Raw genomic sequence first — 16,383 nt, forward strand, 5'->3', positions numbered from 1 at the left:
AGAGGGTTTTGTATATGGCTATATATGTATGTTTTGGATATGTTAAGCTGGAGGTAAGTTTGAGAATTTATTTAATTATGCCCTCATTATTTCAAGTGTTTTGCAAATACTGGTGAAAAAGATCATTAGATGGGACTGTCCTGCATCCTCTGATTGTTACCTCAGGCGAGTCCTGAAACTCTAAGTAATTCTGGTCACAGTCTTGGGAGAGCAGCTGCAGGGCCCACACTGTTATCTTGACCTGCTGATGTGGGGGAGCTTCGAGGACCCAAGTACACATGGAAAATAGGATTTCTGGGTTTGATGAATTGGGTGATGAAATACTCTGCGGGGTCCAAGTTGCATTATACGTCCCACCACAAGGCACTGGAAAAAGAGAACAGCTTATAAGGCAAATTTTACTCATATGTCCACATAACACACAATATTTAAAATTCAGCCTTCTCTACCCTTCCAGCCCAAAGAACTGTTGTTACATCATTCTATGAAGAAGTTAGGGTATTCTTCACTAAAAATCACACCAAATTTAGGGGCACCTGGGTGGCTCAGTCGGTTAAGTGTCTGCCTTCGGCTCAGGTCATGATCTCGCAGTGCCGGGATCGAGCCCCACGTCAAGCTCCATGCTCAGCGGGATTTAATGCTTCCCTCTTCCTCTGCCCCTCCCCCCACCTGCTCATGCCCCTTCTCTCTCTCTCTTAAATAAATAAAAATCTTAAAAAAAAGAATCGTACGAAATTTGTATCACCGATTAAACAGAGTAATTAACATGGTATTTAGAAAGTGACATTGAGTTTAGATAGGAATTAACACTGAGTTTAGTAATTAACACTGAGTTTAGTAATTAACATTGAGTTTAGATAGAAGCATGGCGTTATTTTTAGTGCATAAACACACGTTTCATAAAACATAAAGATATCTCCATTTACTCACTGTCCACAAGGGTGTACGTAGCATTAAATCCTTCCCTTTCTAAAGTTGCATCACTGACAAACTGAACCGTCAGGAAGTTACCAGAAGAGATAAAGGGAGCAGGTACGGTGGAACCACAAAATGTTCCAGCCAAGTTGGCATTTTCACTATCCCCGTCGTATAACTGAAAAGAAACATAGTTCATTCGTTTTCCGTTACTCACAAAGAAGTTGCATATTTTACACTAAAATGGACGTGGAGTCACAACAGGTCATGATGAAGAAACTTACACTGATATTGTTAGAGCGAGTTTTAACCTAGGAACTGCTGCTATTGAAGTGATGCTATTATAATGATTTCAAATAAAAACCTGGGTCGATGCCTAGAAATCCTTTCTCATGAGGAAAGTCCTATCTGATTTAAAACGAGCGGGTCATTAGAGCAGGCCAACGCATCTCTGTCCCCGCCCCGCCTGCTCACACGGCCACACGGGTACAAGCCCCCGAGATCTCGTGCCTGGCTTCGCACCGCTGACTCCTTGGTTCCACTCTTGCCCCTCTTTGGCCTCTCCTCAGCAGGTGAGTCATAGGCTACAGTTAAAAATGCAGCTCAGACCAGGTCACTGCTCAGAGCCCTCCTAGCTGCTTCCCAGCCACTCGACAGAAAAGCTAAAGCCATTACAGTGGCCTTCAAAGGCTTGAGAGCATCTGCTCTCCATGCCACCCCTGACTTTTCTCATCTGATACCTTGCTGTCTCCACATCATTCTCTCTGCTCCTCGAGCAAACCAGGCTCACTGCGGCTTTACAGTTTCCTCTGCTGGAACATTCCTCTCCTGTACATCCATATCGTTCGCTCCTCTCTGCTCCTTCAGGACTTGACTCAAACATCACTGCCTCGCTAAAGTCATCCCTGACCACCTTCCTTTCAATGTGAACTCTCTGCCAATTCCCTTTCTCCCTTCCTGCTTCATTCTTTCTTTAAAGCATGCATTATCTTCACATATTACGTATATTACTTAATATTATTGTCTTCCTCTCTGAAGACGACTCTAGTTCCATGGAAACACAGATTGTGTTTTCTGTCCAATCTGTGCACTGGGTGTCCCCAGTTTTTAGAGGGCACACAAAAGGCACCCAGTACATGTCTAATAAATGAGTAGTGCTTTGGTCCCTCTCTCCCACTACCCACCCCTCCTGGACCTAGTCTCCCCAAGGCTTCCTGATATCAATAATCCGCTCAAGCCAAAGACTTCAGTCATCCCTGATTCCTCTCTCCCTCCCCACCGACCCCACATCTATTCCACTCTACCTTCAGAATCTACCCCAGAGGGCTCCTCCCCATTGCTACCACCATCGTCCTCCACCCTGATTACTGTAACATGTTCCTGAGAGGTCTGTGTCCACAGAACAGCCACAGTCATTTCGGCAGAACTAACGGCCCGAGGGTTTGCAAACTTAATTCAAGCTCCTGCTCAGCGTTAAATGCTCCAGTGGATTCCCATGGCGCCTGAAGTGACACCTGAATGCTTTATGGTGGCCTGCGAGCCCCGACCTGGTCTGGCCTGGGGCCTCTTCCCAGACCCCTCCCACTGCCTTCTTCCCATACCTCGTCCTGTGGGGACTGCCCCCGCCAGGCCCCTGCACTGGCTATTCCTCCTGTAGGGAGCAATTTCTCTCTCCCCAGCTCTTGAACGGGCCACTCCCCCTTGTCTCAGCTCAAATGTCACCTCCTCAGAGAGCCCAACCCTATGGTACGTTGCCGGAACTCCAACATCTATTTTCTTACTACAATCAAAACACATCTCATTTGTTGCTTATTTACTTTTTCTTGTCTCTCTCCCAATAAAAATGTAAGTCCCCTGGGTGGGAAGACTGATGATTCACTGTGGTGTCACCAGCACCCGGAAAAACTCCCAGCCATAGGAACCTTCAACAGCTACCGGTCAAAATAGTGGACACCTGAATTTCTTTCAAGCATATTACCAGAAAGCAGATTTCTCCAGCTGACTCATCTTCACGGTATTTCGAAAACAAATATGTGTGCGTAGATCCAAACAACGAATTTATAACAGAACTATGGTGTGTTATAAACTTCAAAACAGCCATGACCCACTGACATTATTCTAAAATGCTAGGAATGTATAAAATAGAAATAGACATTTTAAAATAAACAGAAAAGTCAACTTACCACTAGGTGGCACTGTCTCTCCTGCTTACAAGGGATTTTAGTAAATTTAGAGCCAGAAGAGACTCCACAGAGTTGGATAATCTCATGCCCCTCATTTTATAGAAGAGAGGATTTGCCAAGTTTTAGGTAATATCCCTTCTCTGGTAAACAAGTTAAAACATTATGATAATGGCTGCCACCTGTATCATCAGATTCATACTGGCAAACATTTTTATCTTTACTTATTTATTTTTATTCTCTGCCTCTGTGCTAGGTCCTGTGTATACAAGGATGTATAAGGCACTTTCCGTACATTCAAGACACTCATTGGCACTAATTGGTGAGAGGGATCCATACACTGAATATACATATATATTTGTGTGTGTGTCATTTATATATGAAATTTTATTTTATTTTACTTATTTTTTTTAAAGATTTTATTTATTTGACAGAGAGAGACACAGCGAGAGAGGGAACACAAGCAGGGGGAGTGGGAGAGGGAGAAGCAGGCTTCCCGCGGAGCAGGGAGCCCGATGCGGGGCTTGATCCCAGGACCCCGGGATCATGACCTGAGCCGAAGGCAGACGCTTCACCGACTGAGCCACCCAGGCACCCCTATATATAAAATTTTAAAAAGTGAGTACTACAGTGAAGGATATAAATGTAATAAGAGAACCCAGATGATGGAGTCAGGAAAGACCTCAGGCAGGCATTTGAAGAGGCGTTTAAAAGTAGTGTAAGAGGCATGTGAGAGTCTCCACAACTCACTTGGGGTGCCTGGCATTAGGGCGACAGGACGCCGGTGGGACTGAGCAAGCACCACAGGACATGACCGTGAAGTTCCTTACGTCTCGGGAGAAAGACTGCATCTTCTTCTGTAGAAGTTCTAGGACCTGATTTGTTCTGAATAGGTAATGAGTAAATGTGATGGACAGAAATTACATAGTGCCTGGCCTCCCGCTGCTGTTTGCAAGAGTTCATTCACCGCCATGGGATGATTTCTCATAACTGAGCTGAACTAGACAGCTGGTGGCCTCTGGACCACTGACACCAGCTTCCAGACTCCCATGCAGCTGAAGCCAGTATTTCTCCACCTGCTCTCCCACCCCCTGATGACGCTAGACCTCCATGAAGGAGGGTAGCTCCAGGGTGTGCTGCAGGAGACACACCGTGCAATACTGGAGATGGGGACTCATATGGACTAGAATATAAATGGTGCCCTGAGGACTGTGCCCTTAAGACCCGCACAATCACATGCGGTTATATATTGCATTCCAGGGGGCCCTGCCACCTGGCATAACTCCGTTAGGCCTGAAGCTTGGATTATGCTCTAAGTTTTGTAGATAAGCGCTAAGAAGGATTTTGTGTTTTCTCAGCTGTGAGCAGTCTGATAGTGGAGCATATTAGAATCTACTTAAGATCCTGAAGGAACTGCTTACGGGAGTTGGGGGGAGAAAGCCTCTGACAACGACGACTGCCAGATCCTGCACTTTATCCAGCTGTTAATTTACAGGAGAAAATGGGGAAGGCCATGTTGGGATTTTACTTTCTCTGAACTTTTAATGCAAAAGGGCATTAATAAGGGCAATATTGGTGACTTGAATTCTTTTCAAATTTAACTTAATCATTTTAGACATTAATTTTCTCAGGACTTTATCTTTTACTATTTCCTTGGGAATTTGACAACAGCAGGATTTTTATATTCTTATTTGGAGCATCCCTATGCTGCATTTTAGAGTATCGCCATGAATTCTTTGACTTTATTGAGGAGACTTGGTTAGGGTCTGCCAGATATGCCGGTGTGTAATTTGGGATGGGAAAGAGAACAGACAGTGGTTTTTCAGATTTGGGGTTGAACTCTGACTGATTTCAGAATCTTAAGGGGAAAAATGTCCCGTTGGTCCCAGGGGTCTCAGGAAGGGTCACAAGAAGCAGTGATTAGAATCAGGTCGGTAAATACAGGAGGTTTTATATTATTATTTTTTTTTTCTCTCATCTTAATGTTCTTTTCCAGTGCCTAGACCAGTGTCTGGAATATAGTTGGTATTCATATAAACATTTATTGAATGAATGAATGAATGAATGAAAGAATGGTAGGGACTAGCTCATGGAACCCAATGCCTTGATAGAGTGCAGATCTTCTCCTAACACTGACTGGCCCACAGACTGGTTAAGCCAGTGGATTAAGACAGAGGTCCTCAAAGGGGGCAGGGTCACCTCCCAGAGAGCGTTCTGCAAGCATGTCGTGTTTTTTTGGGGTCATCACAATAATTTGGGGGCTATACCTGGCATTTAGTGTGTAGAAGCCACACTGCAGATCCCACCCTGCAATTCACAGGACAGTTCTGCAAAGTGAAGATTTATTCTGTCCCATGTAACTTTTCAGTGCCCGGCCAGACATTTGTGTAATAAAACTGTTCATTGTTGTGGGATCCCAGAACCTAAATCCATTCTCTATAGAAAACAAAAACATTTTGCACAGTTTTAAGAGGCACCACATTTCCGAGAATGCAGTTACTGTGTGAGTGGAAGGAAGACTGGACTTTGTTTTGTTTAGAACTATTTTTTTGAGTTTTTCCACTATTTTGGAAGTTCATATTGTAGATGGTGAGGTTACTGGCATTTAAGTTGCAAATACAGCCTATCCATATTAGTTTAACCTGATACTTTGACCTTTGCCGCGATCCCACCTAGAGGAATCTGACTACTGTATCATTAATACAGTTGTAGCAGATCATTTATGTATTTAGGTCTGCACTACTTCATATACTCTCCCTTTATTCCTCCTTTTCATTGCATTTAGTACATTATATTACATTTTTGAAGCTACATATGAGGGTAGGCTGTAGCGTAGATGACCTTCACTTCAAATAGTCAAGGAAGCGCCATAAAATACTGGCTATTCAAGCGGGCATGGATTAGGTTGGGAAGATGCTGGGAAATGTTAGGAAGGAGCCATTTCCTTTCCACTAGTTCCATATTTCCCAGCAGAGGAATGTCAGTTAGGGGCACAGCCCTGAGCCCTTTCTGCCATTTCTCTCACCGCTCACCACAAGAGAACTGACTTTACTGCTGGCAGGTTGGTGGGTCAGGAAGCCGGGCATACAATGCAGAGCTGCAAGTTCATCCTTCCCTCTTTCTCTCTGGCGGCCCCCCAACAGGAAGTGTGCTTCTGCAATGTTCCTCCAAAATCCGGCTCAGCCAACCCAATGGACAAAGCCTTTCCTGAACCCCCAAATGACTCAATTATACCTTCTTCTCTACTTTTGTTCCTGGTTCATATTTATTGTTTTTGTCTTGTTGTACAATAATTTATATGCTTATGTGTTGGCTTCCTCTGCTTTGCTGACAGCAACTTGGGGAACCCTATATTTAACCCTCTGTATCTACGCCGTGGGGTACCTGGCACATCATCATGCCACGTGACTCTTTATGGAGTGGATGTGATGTTCATTTCAACAGAAACACTCAGCAAAAACACACAATCGTGATGTACTGCAGTTATCGTAATAACTTTTCAGGTCAACCCTTTCAAAAATAAGAGATATAATTATGAATGAACGATGGAATTGCCATGTTTTCACCTGTATATTGACCTACAGAATTGAATTAAATTAGCTTTTCTAAAAAGTGATTTGATTATAATATCTAAGAAACACTCTACGAGGAATCAAATGTCCCATTTATCACAGAGAATCGCTTTAATGCAGGTATCTCCAGGCTTCGCATTCCAAGGACGGTTCTTTGATCTGCCAGTTTGTTAAAAGCTGGAAAAGCTGCCAGTGTAGAGAAACTGCTTTCCCAAGAAGGAAAACAAGAGTAGATCTGAACAGAATTTCTTTAGAAAGGAGGCATTTTATATTTAAGCTAGATAATAACTCCTTCTTTTTGATACTGCTATTTTTGTCCCAAATGACTTGAAGAAATTCAGAAAATTGCTAGTTGTTTTAATAACAGTATCAAATCACACTCAGAAAAGGATGAGAATATCAATCAACCTTCCTCCTAGCAGGACCACACCCAAAACATCCGGCATGAATTTACTTTTATGATCATTTATCTGTAAATCAATTCTTTTTAATGTTTTAAGAAAAAGTGATCCCACAGCCAGCCTGCCCATCTAGCATTACACAAGGGTGGGGGGTGGGGAAATGGATTTGTTTTTAAATTGCATTTCAGGCCCAGTGCTGAACACTCAGGCATACATGATCTTTAACCGCAAAACAGCCTTGCAAAGTAGGTACGAGTATGTGATTCTTTTCGTTTGTCTTTTTTTAGATGAAATGAGAAAGAATCGGGGTGGTGAGGAAATTTGTCTGTTGGCAACACTGGGCTAGAGTCCATACTACCAGCCTCCAGAGCTTATGACCCTCCTGTAAAACCGAGGCAGCTCTCACACGGTCTGGAATATCAGCTTTGCTACTGCTCTATTTGGTGTCATTTTAGAAAAAAATTCAACCTAAACCGAAGTCCCTTGTTATGTCCAATCTTCCAGGAACTCCCTCTGATCTGGCTTCTGTGTCAATACTTTAGTTAAAAATGGCTGTCATCCAATCTGATGAGTTTTTCCTTCATCTTCACCTTTCTTGGCCTCTAATTTATAACTTGGTAACATTGACCACCCATCCTTGGTGAGAGACTCTTCTCCCTTGACTTTAGGGATCCTCCACTATGCCTGGCTTTTGTATTTTTTCCATGACTTGTCTGTTTCTTGTCCTGCATCTTTTATCCTCTCTGACTGCCTCGCTGCAAACCTTGACCTTTGCCCAAGTGGCGCTGAAGCCCGGTTTTCTAGCTCCATGCTGCCTTCCTGAAAGAAAACTGACTGCAGAAGTGCTCCTTTGCTGTCTCCTCCTGTTTGTGCTGCTCTCTTCTCATGAGAGCCCTGATCCATCCTCTGCCCACCTGTCTGCCCTGCGGTCCCCCAAACTAAACCCCCACCTTCCAAAGCATGGTCTCCTCCTAACAGTACTGACCTTCTCCTCGTCTCCTGGGCTTGGAGCTTATGACAGTATATAATTAAGTACTTGATGCGTATTCCATCTATGACTTTTCCTTCCCTTTTAAAAAAAAAATAATTTCTTGAAATTTAAGACAATTTTTAAACTTAAAAGTTCATCTTGCACTAGGCTTAACATCTCCATCTCTGTACCCTCCTTATCTAAAAGTAATCTCTTCCTGGGGTCCTACCTCCAGACTTTCTGCTCACCACCCACCTGCAATGCTGATTCCATATTAGTCTTCCTTAAATACTGCCCTCATCATATCACTCATTGGAAAACCTTCAACTCCTCCTTATTGTCAACTGCATAAAAACTGAATTCATTAATTTGACTTTTTCTTTCTTTCTTTTCTTTCTTTCTTTCTTTCTTTCTTTCTTTCTTTCTTTCTTTCTTTCTTTCTTTCTTTCTTTCTTTCTTTCTTTCTCATTTGACGTTTCAAGATTCTTTGTGATCTGGGTATTTCTCCACCAATAAGATTAGGCAATCTTATTTCTTGCTACTTTTTGGAATATTCTGCTCCAGTAAAGTCAGTTCCTTCACTCTTTCAAGAACATTCATATGCCAACTTCTGTACCTCCTTTTTTTGATGTGCACCTTGCCTGGAATGCCTTGTCTCCTGACTTGAATAAGCTTTCCTTCACTCTGTGAAGACTTTCTTCTTCATGCCAGATCATCATGAACTTTCCTCCCTTTTAAATTTGCACATTGCTTTGAGCCTCTATCCAATGCATTAGTTGGCACTTCAATACTGACTATCCTGAACTGTTTATTGTTGATTTGCATACATCACCCACTACTTTTACAATCAGATTTAAGCTCCTCATGGGCACAAATCTTGCCACGCTGGTTGTTCCTCCCCCCCACCCCCAAAGTGTAGTAGTATACACTGGCTGATACTACTTAGAAGGTTTAATCTGAATTCAGGGGCATCTGGCTGGCTCAGTTGGAGGAGCATGCAACTCTTGATCTCAGGGTCGTGGGTTCAAACCCCACACTGGGTAGAGAGATTACTTAAATAAAAGAAAAAAACAACTTTGAATTCATATAGCCTTATAGGTACCATAATTTAATATTATTGAATCATTAAAAATTGAACAGAAAAGTTTCTTGACCTCCTTTTAATGGGACTTCAGAACTAAGTTATTGTCTACATCTATAGGTAATATGGAAAGTAAATATATAAACTTCATTTTAGGATTTGCCAAAGGTCTTTCAAGTATCTCTTTCCATACAACCCATCTTTCCATAGGTCATCTCTTGACAAAGCATGGATAAACAGGGAATCTTAAAGCTAATGTTAGAAGCCACATGACATTTCTGAGTCATCCATATTAAAGATTAACTTGATATGAAGACAGAGAATCTGTAATAATAAATGTTATATCCTTGAAGAATACGTCATTTTAAAAATTAGCAGTACTCAAAATTTTCATGACTCCCTGAATGGTATAAACTGGAACATATCACATTAAAGTCTCAGTTAGAAGACTCCGTTAGGAAATAGGATAACCTTACCTTTACATAATCATAGATGCATCTTTGCAAAATACTTTGTGCCTCCAGAGCAAATGTACTGAAGGTAAGTTTAATTAGTTTGTTTACAGGTGCAGTGATGAACCAGATGCAGTTTAAGTTCTTGTCATATCTTCCATTGGAGTCAGAATCAGGAGAGGCAAAGGTATTATTTGAACCTGTCAGATAACCACCACATCCTTGCCTGGGCCCTGCGTTAAAACAAAGACACATCACTAGGCAAACCAGAGAGAATAGATCTTAAATTTTACATGGATGGTTTAAAACAATCACATAGTTTCTATTTTGGTAATACTTGCACAAAGAATGTTATCAGATGGTGCACCAGGCTTCAGTGGGCTTATGTGAGTGTTGTTCCCACTTGCATTAGCTTTTTTGTTACTTATTTCCTTTCTGCTCCTATGAGTCCCCCTTCAGTTCCCCTTCTAGTCACCTAGAAAAGTGGGGAGCCATATTTAGTTTTACATGCATTTTCAGAACTGTTGATGGGATTTATTTTTTTTTAAAGATTTTATTTATTTATTTGACACAGAGAGAGAGATAGTAAGAGCGGGAAGACAAGCAGTGGAGAGTGGGAGAGGGAGAAGCAGGCTTCCCACGAAGCAGGGAACCCGATGTGGGGCTCGATCCCAGGACCCTGGGATCATGACCTGAGCCAAAGGCAGACGTTTAACAACTGAGTCACCCAGGCGCCCCTGTTGATGGGATTTATTGAAGCTTTTTCTATCTTTGAAAAATCTAGTTTTTTAGAAAATAAAAGTGTTTTGCATAATAAAACCTGTGGAAACCATGAAGATATTTTACTTTTAGGTTCTGCTTTTATGAACACTATCAGATTGAAAACTGAATTTATGAAGAATTTACCCAACACTCCAAGATAATTGGCTCCCAACAAACCTTTTATGTAAATAACCTTTTAGAAAGAGGCTGAGGGGCATTTAACACTACACACATGTAACACTACCGTCCAGTTTATATTAAAACACACTCTATACTTGACTTTTTTTCCAAAAAGAAAGGGAAGCTGAAAAAGAACTTTACTGGTGAAAAAAAAAATTCTACTTTGATATAAAAATTTTGAGATTCATAATAAAAATAGAAAAGAGAGATAAAGAAAACTCTCATGATGACAGAATGGTCAACTATGAAAAAAATATGGAACAAAATCCTCAGAACATAGGACATAGTTTTGTTCATTTCACAGTCCGAGGCAATACTTCAGAAATGATGTGAGAAGAGCGTAAAAGGAAGACAAACTTATTGACGATTTTGAAACCATGAGCATGAATTAAATTCAAAATAACCCTAGTAGGAATAGGGATTAAGTAGGTGCTCAAAGTAATGTTCATAAAGCTTACATTCTGCACAAATATAGATCATTATTAATTCCAAAATTAAATCTCACTGACATTGGCCTTTCATTTATTTGTCTCATTGTATTTATCTGTTAATGGTGAAAAGATTGCTTGCAACATTAGGGGGCGCTAAGATTTTGGCCTTGGAGCTTGGCAGGAAATGGAAACAATGGCGGCCCTCCTCACAGGCAAAGGGTATCAAACTTGCCACGTGGTTTTCAGTATAGATGCATTATTTAGGAAGTCAGGCTGCCCTGTCCATAGCTTCAAGGTCAGATAAAATGATAGATTATTTGCAGTCAGACTTTTCCTGGAGTTGAAAAGCTTCCAAAGGCCCAGTCCCTGATAAATCCATAGATGGTATATAGGACAAAATTATTCTGAAACCAAAGTAATGCCCACATATGGCTAATTACTCTGCTCACATGAAATAAGCCTGCAACCTAAAAAAAGAACTGGAGTTTGCACTGCTTATATATCCAGTGTGGACTGACTGTTACTTAAGAAAACCACTTAACCTGATTGACATGCAGATCCGGGAAGAACAATGACTCAGGGTACTAATACTTTGACAAATGTACTTATTTATTAAATATTGGGGGTTTTATCTTCAAAAAAATTTTTTTAAAGATTTATTTATTTTAGAGAGAGAGAGCCCACAGGGGGTGAGGGGCAGAGGGAAAGAGAGAGAATCACAAGCAGAATCCCCATGAGTGCAGAGCCTGATGTGGGGCTCGATCTCACAACCCTGAGATCACAACCCGAGCTGAAACCAAGAGTCAGACACTTAACCAACTGAGCCATTCAGGTGCCCCATTAAATATTGTTTTAATAGTCAAGGAAACACATTTAGTATTGAGGTGGGAAAAGATAAATGGTAGTCCAACAGCAGTGATAAGACATAGATAAATAATAATAATAATACAATTTAGGAAAAAAAATAAAACAACAGGTACCATAAAAGAGGCAGGAAAGTCTTGTGAGTTTTGTAGGAAGGCAGAGATTACTTCAGGCTATGAGGATGTAGAATGTCCAAGGAAGAGGTGACATTTGATTCGGGTCTTGAAGGATAAACAGGACAAGACCACGTAGAAATGGGATCGGTATTGGCAATTTCAGGTGGAAAGAACCTCATAACCAAAGATGCAGTGGACAAGAATTTACATTATATGCATAGGAAAGCATAATTCTGTTAGTGAACACTATAGAGTCCGTGAAGGGCAAGAAGATTGGGAAACAGGGTAGGCTGTTCTGCAGAGGGCCTCATCTGGCAGATCATAGAACTGACCTTGAGACTTTATTCTGTGGATAATGGGGATCTACCTGAAAGGTTTTTGATTAGAAGAGTGATAGGGTCGGAATGTACTTTCTAAACAATTGTGATCTAAAAATGTATCTGGTAGTAGCATTACATGGAAGGGTATGGGACTGGAGGAGACAAGACCAGGAGAGAAGACATGGCCACAGTCTGGGCTGGAGGCAGCAAGGGCAGCAAAGAGTTGGAGGTTTGTATACCAGAAACTGGTATTGTTGGGCTTTAGTCTATGAATGCATCAGCTTTAAAAATTAAATGTTATTTTTAAAAGTTCAGACTACCTTATCACCACTTATTTATTAACTATTACTAATAAATTAATAAGGGCAAGATGACGATTGTGTGTGGGTGCGGTGGTGCCATTATACACACTTATTATCCAATTGCACTGCTACTATACTGATGTCATAAGGCACACACACCCTCCCTCCAGGGAACCCAAAAGCAAGAACCCAAAAGTCGATGGTGTGTGCTGCCACAGACCAACTGGTAGGTTGGACGATCCTTAATTCTTTAGCCCCTCTCTTTGCAGTACATTAGAATAGACAGAATATGCTTTTCTGTCCACTTATGTTAGGCTTGGCCAAGTGACCGGCATGAGGTCTCAGAATATTAATGGTTTTGAAGTAGGAAGAGATCTTAAAGGGGCTTTGTGTTTTTCGGCTCAAGCTCCCATGCTCCACTCACCAAGAGCTCATTTCCTAGGTAGCTGCTGATGGAAGAGAAAGTGGATTCACATAGTGCAGATCTGGACCCAGCCTGAACTGTGAAATCAATCAACCCGTAGCCCAGAACAGGCAGACAAACCAGTCTGCCAACCCATCAGTGATAAAAATAAATGCTAGAGGGATAAGCCACTGAACTTCGGCTGGTTTGTTATACAACATTACTGTGGACATAGCCGATCAATACCCAAACAGCTTGTTTGAGTTATTAAACTATAATAGAGCACATTGCTTAATTCATAGAATATATACACGGAATTAAAAAAAAGGAGAATTAACATTATCATCAGACAATCCTGGCCAAAATATTCAAATATCTGAGGTAAGCATAATGTGAATGAACTATATAATTATGTGAATGAACTATATAATTCATATTATATTTGAATAATATTATATGAGTAATATACTATATGAGTGCATAGTCAAATAATATAAGTATAACATTATATGAGTAAACCCCTTTCAGTGTCTGTTTGGTGCAGGAAATGGTTATAATTGCTCTAATTCCCCCACTTTAATATTTAAACATAGTGCAACTGCTCTTTGCTTCTGCTCCCCCTACAGCAAATGGATCTATAAATGTATGTCTTTGGGGAAATATAGAGGTGAATATTAACAAAAGAAGGATCCTTTACCAAAAAGCGCTTTGCCACATTACCGGTTCTGTATTTCTATATTTCAACAATAACAGGATATATCAGAAAAAACTCTGCAATCATGAAATAGTTTTTTTTTTTTAAAGATTTTATTTATTTATTTGAGAGAGAGAATGAGATAGAGAGAGCATGAGAGGGGGGAGGGTCAGAGGGAGAAGCAGACTCCCTGCTGAGCAGGGAGCCTGATGCGGGACTCGATCCCAGAACTCCAGGATCATGACCTGAGCCGAAGGCAGCCGCCCAACCAACTGAGCCACCCAGGTGCCCAATGAAATTGTTTCATACACAAGACATTAATATTCATTTGTTATATTGATATATTTAAAATTTCCCTCCTGCCCTTTCTAACCAATATCAGCCCTAACCTTGACATGTTTAGCACATAAATCCATCATCTTCCTTGTTACTACACACATTCTACCATCCAGCAAACTCCCATCCATCAACACCTCCTTCATCAGTCATGTTCTGTCATGAGACACTCCCTGTGCCCGAGAACAAATGTCACTCTAACCGTCTTCCCTAAAATTGGAAACACTTCTTACAAAAGAGCTACTTCTTTAGAGAAAGAAAATGTTTGTCTAAAGAAGTATTGGAAATATAAACCCATAGTAAGCAGTGATATGTGGATCGAGTCTACTGAATTAAAAATCAGTAACTGAATCCTAAATTACTTCCCTCCAATAATTCAACTTCAGAGTGAAGCTCAAGCCAAAATAAATCTGACAAAGAAAAATAGTTCTATTATCTAAGAGAAAACATCTTGAAGCCTTTAGTGGAGACAGGTTCATTTCTAAATAGTTATCGTGAGAATGGACATGTTTGTGGCTGACGTTTTATTGAAGTCCTCTAGATAGGATCTCTATCTGTCTCTGGACAGTCACTACTTGGACACATGGTGAATGGCAAGCCATCCTTACAGATAAAGACTGGCCTGACTTCGGGCATTTTCCTGTTCCCCAGTGAGCCAGCTGGAGCTTTAGCCGGTGGTAGTCGAAGGAAGCCGACCAAAGCACAGGAAACAGAACACAAACACATTTAAAATTGGTGCTTTAGGAAAATGGGGGTGCACCAGGATAGCTTCCTTTCTACCACACAGGACACAGGGCTAGAGCTCCATAATCCTTTCTCTGAATAAATCTTGCTGTGATTTTCAAAGCTGCATTATTCAATTGCCCTAGAGCTGAGAATTCATTTTTTAAAAAATTCACCTATGTTAAAGATGAACATGCTCTGTCTTTTTCTCTAAAAACAAATTGGATTTATTTTTCTACTCTCTAACTTCAAACACGTGTAACCTTTTAGGTATTATATATATATATATATATATGTTATGCTAGAAAAACAACATAATGGGTTTTGTAACATGAATTGTGTGTTTTGTTCTTGTTTGTTTTTAGTAACATCACTCAATTTGACTCATTTAAAAAATCCTAATTTGAGGCCCAGCCTAATTTAGCTTAGATTGTGTATTTAGTCTGGTAATATTTGGGAAGCATAAAACGAGAATACTAAGAGAAAGGTAATTCCAGCAACTAATCAGCAGCTATAGTCGCTAGAAAAAGAGCAATACAGTGTATAACAAACTTAGGAGAATTTTATCATTATCTTTTTACTAATTTTGCATTATTTAGATATTACTTTATGTATGCATCATCAGTCCCAGGGCATTTCATTCAAATCATTCTCACTAACTTTGAAATTTTAAAAATGATTTGCTAAGCAAAATAATATGATCATATCAATTGATGCAGCAAAGGATTTAACAAGATCCAACATGCATTCATGATAAAAACTCTCAGCAAACTAGGAATAGAAAGGGATTTTCTCAACTTGATACAGAGCATTTACAAAAACCTACAGCTAACATGATACCTGATGATGAAAAACTAAATGTTTTCATCTTAAGATCAGGAGCAAGGCAAGGATATTTTTTCTCACCACTCTTACTCAACATAGTATTGGAATTCTTGCCAGTTAATAGGCAAGAAAAATTATATATACAGACTGGAGAGGAAGAAATAAAATTGCCATTATTTTCAGATGTAGAAAATCCCAAGGAATCTACATAAAAATTCCTAAAACTAGTGAGTTCAGCAGAACTCAAAATATAAGGACAATATGCAAAAATCAGGCACATTTCTATATACTAATAATGTGCATGTGGAAACCAAAATTAAAAATACAACTGCTACCCCTGAAACCAATAGTACACTATAAGTTAACTAACTAAAATTTAAATAAAAAGTTTAAAAAATAAAAGTAAAAATACAATTTCTCCAAAGACAATGAAATCCTTAGGTACTCACTTCATGAAACATACAGGATCTGTGTGCTAAAAATTACAAAATGATGAAAGAAATCAGAGAAGACTTAACTAAATGGAGAGACATACATATTCATAGATTGGGAGACTTGACATAGTAAAGATGTCAATTATTCCTAAGTTGATGCATAAGTTTAATGCAATTCTTATCAAAACCCCAGAAGGATCTTTCTGTTTATATTTTAAAACGCTTACTTTAAAATTTATATGGAAAAGTATAGGTCCTAGAATATTTAAAACAATCTTGACAAAGAAAAATAAAGTTGGAGGAATCATTCCACCTGATATTAAGGCTTCCTATAGAGCTACAATAATCAAGACGGTATGACACTGGTGGAGAGTTAGACACAAAGATCAATGGAATAGAATAGAAAACACAAATAGGGGCAC

The 16,383-nt window shown here is 40.1% G+C and overlaps 1 protein-coding gene across 1 annotated transcript in view; it reads right to left on the reverse strand.

Annotated features, from left to right (window-relative positions):
- The window catches only part of CUBN (cubilin), a 264,084-nt gene that overhangs the window by 14,658 nt on the left and 233,043 nt on the right, over positions 1-16,383 (reverse strand). Inside the window, exons 58-60 of the mRNA XM_081818905.1 lie at positions 9,596-9,804; positions 931-1,093; positions 161-366 (exon numbers count right to left, since the gene is read on the reverse strand). Coding sequence (XP_081675031.1) covers positions 161-366; positions 931-1,093; positions 9,596-9,804 — 578 coding nt within the window. The remainder of the gene's footprint in view (positions 1-160; positions 367-930; positions 1,094-9,595; positions 9,805-16,383) is intronic.

Source organism: Leptonychotes weddellii, chromosome 5 (genome assembly GCF_054177405.1).
Source record: "Leptonychotes weddellii isolate Sample4059 chromosome 5, ASM5417740v2, whole genome shotgun sequence".
Taxonomy (NCBI): domain Eukaryota; kingdom Metazoa; phylum Chordata; class Mammalia; order Carnivora; family Phocidae; genus Leptonychotes; species Leptonychotes weddellii.